A 6,046-nucleotide genomic window follows, 5' to 3' on the forward strand; every position below is an offset into this window, starting at 1 on the left:
AGTAAGGATCATAAACAAACATAGTGTACATACTTGGAGTATGACATAACTATTGTTTGAACAAACATAGTGTGCAGCTTGGATCATGGCATTACTATTGTTTTAATTCAAGTATTAGGTTGATAATTCGGAACATTATATAATGAATAATGCGCAATAAATATGGTGATAAATAAAAAGTGTTTTATTTATATTCATAAGTTCTCATACCATATTGGATTCGATTATTCTTGTGTTTCACTTTGCATGTTTTGACTTCTCGAATAACTAGGTTATTCAAATTCTCCACAGTCAGTCATATGTAGGAAATAGATATGAATTAAGACTGTAATGAAGTTGGTTTGTAGATGTCTAAGGTGTTGGACATAGCAAGAGTTGCTACAACATTCATGAATGCTTCTGGAATGAGATTCAAGTATTGGATTAAACCCACGCTCACTTGACTCACTTCATGGATTTTATCACGAGTGATCATGAGACGATAATATCTTATATTTTTCAAAACAATATATATAAGTTGCAGTCTATAAGTCAGTTACACATTGATTATGTGAAAACGCACCAATAACTCGGTGTTATAAAATGCATTTTTGTGTGTGATTTGATAAGTATATAAAGCAAGCATATGAGTCAAAGTTTATCCGTTCCTTTTACCCTTGGAGGGATAAAAGCGATATTTATGGGCCCCTCGATGATTTAGTGATGACAAACGTAAGTGCTTGATTGGGCTTGGACTGATTTGATTTGTTCAATTAGTCAATCATCATAAATTGGAAATTGGGAAACAACAGATGGACAGAGAGAATGATTACAATCCATGTCTCAGTCCATATGATATCTAGAATGGAGGAATATATGATCCATTATCTAATGGACGCGTCATTGATTTGTTCAGAGTACGACAACGGCTTTTAAGAGCTATGCTTGCTAGTCGGGTTTTGGAGTCATACTTGCAATAATAGTATCCAAGTGTAAGACTGTTGGATTAGTGTTTATGTCCATAACTACAAATGGTATGTACTTGACCCGATTTGGCAATGGTCCATTTGGGTTGCATGGCATCGGAACTATTTGGATAGACTTTTGTGAGAAAATGATATGTATGATTTATTGATATATTATAAGTTCTAGTATATTAATATATAATGATATTATTTAATTAGTATTGATCAAGAATTAATTTGGAATTAATTTTGTGATCAAAAGACGCTAATTAAATATATGAGGATTGATTGTGTAAATCATTCATTCTTATATATGTGAGTTTATGATCCATAGTTCTTCATGTTGGGCTAAACCCATGGAGTAACCCATGGATACTTCACGGAGGTTTTAACCCATGGAGCATGAAGAATATGAAAAGACATGAGTTACATGGTGCAACTCTAATAGCCATAATATATAAAGATCCCATAGCTCAAGAAATCGGTCCTAAGGATTCATATGAGAGGGCTAGCCGATTTTGATCATAAGGACTTTTCTCTTAAGTTATTCTAGGTTGTTGTTGGTGTTGTTTGAACCATTTGAGGTGTCACACTTAGGGCACTAGGCTCTTAAGCTCCATGGAATCAAGCTACAACAAAGAGGTATGTTATCCTAACTAGTATCTTGTATTGTTTATGTCAAATTACATGCTAGTTATAGGTTAATGCCTTGGAATCCATTTGCATGTACATTTAGTGAAAACATAGATCCAAAGTATATAGGATTGTATGTGCACCATAGAATGTTGTAGTATACTAAAACCCATCATATTATCCACCAATGGATATTCATGAAATCTCATAAAGTGATTTTTGAATCACCATGAATTGTTTCTTGAGGAGCTTATATGTGTTACTAGTTAACGGTCTTCGAAGCATCATCCATTTATAGGCCTTGGGGTACAATTTGATAATATGGTTTTAGTGTTAGTACAAAACACTTACATCTAAAAACTCTAAGAAGTTAAAAAGAAGGCTACATGCCTTTAGTAATTTTATAGGGAGTCTTCTCCATTGTCTTCCACATAGACATTAGTTTAGAATGTAGATAAAAGTGTAAACGCTATCTCCCCAAAAACTTTTGGCAAACTTTTTCTTCATTCAACATTGTACGAATCATTTCATTTTAAAATAAAATGTTTCCATTCATCAACCATATTAAATTTTGCAGTTATAAAAGTCAAAACATTATATCATATCCCATGTTCAAAATAATAACCATCAAATTTCAACATATTGGTAAATTCTCTATCATTGTTATCATATTTAAGTTTTGAAAACTACAGGAACCAACATTATCACGTTGCCTAACGTTATCATTAACTTGTCAATTTTCTTTTAAAATAACATTTTTTTTAGATAACAAGGTTTGATTGTAAAGTTTTATTAATTTTTATCAATAAAATCAATATATTAATATTCAACTAGAAAGGTTACCCACACTTCGCGGGGGCCAGAAGTTTTCAATATTGTTTCCGAATCGATAAATATGACAGACATAGAAAGTGCAAGGATGAAATGCTCGGAGTTTGCCCCAGACCGTTTTTTCATGTTTTTTTTGAAAAAATGTAAAAGTTTTGACTGTAAGGATTAGAAGTTTCAAAACGCTTAAAGAATTAAAGGGGTAGGAATTAGCAAATTTTTAGAAAAATGGATCAAAGTTGTCAAACTATTAAAGTTTTGTGGTCAAACTTTAAATATTAAAAGATTCCTAAAAAGTGTAAAAATATTGATTACAAGAACCAAAAATGTCAAAATAGGTAAAGAATGAGGAGCAAAGTGCAGAGACCATTTCTGCTAAAAAAATATCCAGTTTACTATTCCTAAGCTTTATATATATATATATATATATATATATATATATATATATATATATATATATATATATATATATATATATATATATATATATATATATATATATATATATACACACACATAGGGTTAGGTTCATGTGAGACAGCTTAATTTTGTGAGACCGTGAGACGCATTTTTTTATTTTTTTTTAATTTTAATTTTTTTTTTAGTTAATTCAAGTTCCGAAAATAATATTTAAAAAAAGAATTTTTTGATTTTTCCATTTATTTTGCATTTTAAAATTATTTTTAGAATATGTACAGTGTAATATTCTATTTAGAATATTTTACGTATTTTTCAAAAAGAATAGGATTTTTTTTAATTTTTTAAAATTTTTTTTATTTAATTCAAGTTCCGAAAATAATATTTAAAAAAAGAATTTTTAGATTTTTCCATTTATTTTGCATTTTAAAGTTATTGTTTAGAATATGTCAGTGTATTTCACGTATTTTTCAAAAAAAAAAAAACGAGATTTTTTTTATTTTTTTTTTAAAATTTTTTTAGTTAATTCAAATTCCGAAAATAATATTTAAAAAAAGAATTTTTAGATTTTTCCATTTATTTTGCATTTTAAAATTATTTTTAAATTTGATCTCACGGTCTCACAAAATTAAAATAATCTCAAATAAACCTGAATATATATATATATATATATATATATATATATATATATATATATATATATATATATATATATATATATATATATATATATATATATATATATATATATATATATAACACAAGCCAAAGTTGCATTATTGCATATACATGACACATCTCAATCATAATTTTAGGAAATAAATCAAAATAAAATGAAAAACTCATTTGTCCCCAAAAGGGACACCACTCATCCCCTTGTCTCTCTCCTCTCCATTCAAACTAGCCACATATGACTTTGATATTAATGTGATTTCTTCTAGTAAAAAAAATTATTACATAAAAGTTTATGATAACAAATATAAGACTGTTATTGTAAATTATACATAGTACGAACTAACGATAACGACTTATCTTTTACCTGCTTTTTAGTGTTCTCCAACTAGGTATATTATGACATGTTTGAATTTCAAAACACTTATAGTTATATTACTTTTTCTTTTTCCATTAAAACACTTTATATTCTCGGAGTTATAATTTGAAGCTTGCTCTGATGTTAAAGAAAATGAGAATTTATATGTAAAATACAATGTATGTCAATATTCTTTTTTTTTTTTTTTTTAATATTTGTTTAAAATGGATATTTTTTCTGAAATAATTGCTTCTCTTTCTCTCATACAAACTGTGCATCTTTGCAGCTTTTCTTTTTTGAGCACTTACGCCCCCAGCCACCCATTTGCTGTACCACCACCACCACCACTCCCTATCTTCTTTCTCGCTCTATAATCTTTGCTTCTTTTTATACTAACAAACATCCCACATCTTTCTTCACTAAACTCTACTCTTCTTCCCTCACAATTTTCTCACAAATCCACAAATGGAAACCGGATGGAGGAGTTCTTTCAGTTCTAGTTGCAGCTGCGGCGATGGCGGTGGTGGTGGTGATAGCGGGGGACAGAATTGTAATTTCGCAGCAAACAATGCATGGGATATCTGGGACATTGGTACTACTACTACTACCACTACTACTAACACTGCTTCTGTTACACGTTATGATTGGGGAAATCACGACACCAGTAGCATTTCAAGCGCCGCCGCTGCCGCCAGGGGAACGGAGGAGAGTGTGGTCCACGCGCTTCTATTTGGTATGACCAGTACCGGCAACACCACCATCCAAAACAACGCCGGCTTCGGGTCGAATTCCATCCACCAGCGGATGCCGGACCCGCACATGATGTGTTTGAAGCTGGGGAAGAGACACTACTGCGACAACTCCGTCGCACCTGACCGACATATGGAGGCGGAGTCATCATCCTCCACCAAGAGAGGTAAACCACCGTATCCGTATCACCTGACTGATACCGCAACAACAACCACCACCATCACCGTGTGGCCGTCTTCCCCGGCGGCGGTGGCGCCGAGATGCCAGGTGGAGGGGTGTGGCGTGGCGCTTTCTAACACCAAGGAGTACTACCGGAGGCACAAGGTGTGTGAAATTCATTCAAAGGCTCCAAAAGTTATGGTCTTGGGGCTTCAACAGAGATTCTGTCAACAGTGCAGCAGGTTTCATCGCGTGACGGAGTTTGATGAAGCAAAGCGGAGTTGCAGAAGACGACTTGAAGGACATAATCAAAGAAGAAGAAAGGGTACCCTTCCGAATTCTCTCCCTCGAAACTTCCCTAATTCTCAAGGTACTTTAATGGCGGAACGGCAACTTCGACAATCACCAACGTCACCGCCTGCATACCTGCAGAAGCCAGGATGTGCTCTCTCTCTTCTGTCATCACCGAAAACTGAACCCTGGATGTCCTCCGGCGACCTGTCGTTAAGATGCAGCGCTGCGCTTTCTGACCTTATTGCTGCGAATCGAGCAACTGCAGTTGTCGGACATTGCTGGAATCAAAATGGTTCTCAACAACAAGTTATTGAGAATATGATCCACACACCACCTGACACACAAATGTGGGATCGATTCAACGATGACGATCATACGACCATGACGCTTGACCTAATGCAGGCTAGCTCCAGCTTTGGATTTTGGCCTTTTGTCCACCAAGGAGAAGTCTAGCCCAGGAGACTCTTCTGTATTAAAAAAAAAAAAAAAAAAAAAAAAAATTAATTTGTGTAATTGTTTTTCTTTCTTTTCAAGTCTTTCACTTTCACCTAATAAGGGATTTTGTACCATTTCAGAATTCAAATACAAAAAAATTGTATGTTATGTTATGTTATGTATTATTGTATCAACTAGTGTTATCTTATTTGTAGTTCACTTTGGATGGACTCGAAAAGTGACTTTTGTTGGGCCTTGGCCCAAATGTACCAACCCCATTAAGGTGCATAAAAATTGGTTTTTTAATGGTCCATGTCGGATAGTTTTTAGGGTGTAGTTGTAAATCTGTTTAGTTCTTGAATGAAAAAGAATGTGGACTGTATGATCCGTCTAATCTTGTTTGGATTGGATTTTTCCCAATTTGCTTCTTAACCAATTTCAGTTATCAGGTCATAATAAGGTTTCCAACATCTTGAATATGATCCATTAAATCTGACCCCATAAGAGAAATCGATTTTCATTCTATATGGTTTCGGGATCGGAACCGAATCCAAAT

The 6,046-nt window shown here is 33.2% G+C and overlaps 1 protein-coding gene across 1 annotated transcript; it reads left to right on the top strand.

The window, feature by feature from the left end:
- Nucleotides 1-4,016: 4,016 nt before the first annotated feature.
- Nucleotides 4,017-5,668, top strand: LOC145005700 (squamosa promoter-binding-like protein 7). The gene is made up of 2 exons (XM_078964814.1): nucleotides 4,017-4,031; nucleotides 4,139-5,668. Exon 2 carries the CDS (start codon nucleotides 4,318-4,320, stop codon nucleotides 5,506-5,508), a length of 1,191 nt encoding a protein of 396 aa, XP_078820940.1. The 5' UTR covers nucleotides 4,017-4,031; nucleotides 4,139-4,317; the 3' UTR covers nucleotides 5,509-5,668.
- Nucleotides 5,669-6,046: the final 378 nt, after the last annotated feature.

This window comes from Lactuca saligna, chromosome 7, assembly GCF_052625555.1.
Source record: "Lactuca saligna cultivar CGN05327 chromosome 7, ASM5262555v1, whole genome shotgun sequence".
Taxonomy (NCBI): domain Eukaryota; kingdom Viridiplantae; phylum Streptophyta; class Magnoliopsida; order Asterales; family Asteraceae; genus Lactuca; species Lactuca saligna.

Bases quoted from the DNA above. Each gene is read 5' to 3' on its own strand.
- LOC145005700 (XM_078964814.1), top strand. From the start codon at position 4,318: ATGGAAACCGGATGGAGGAGTTCTTTCAGTTCTAGTTGCAGCTGCGGC.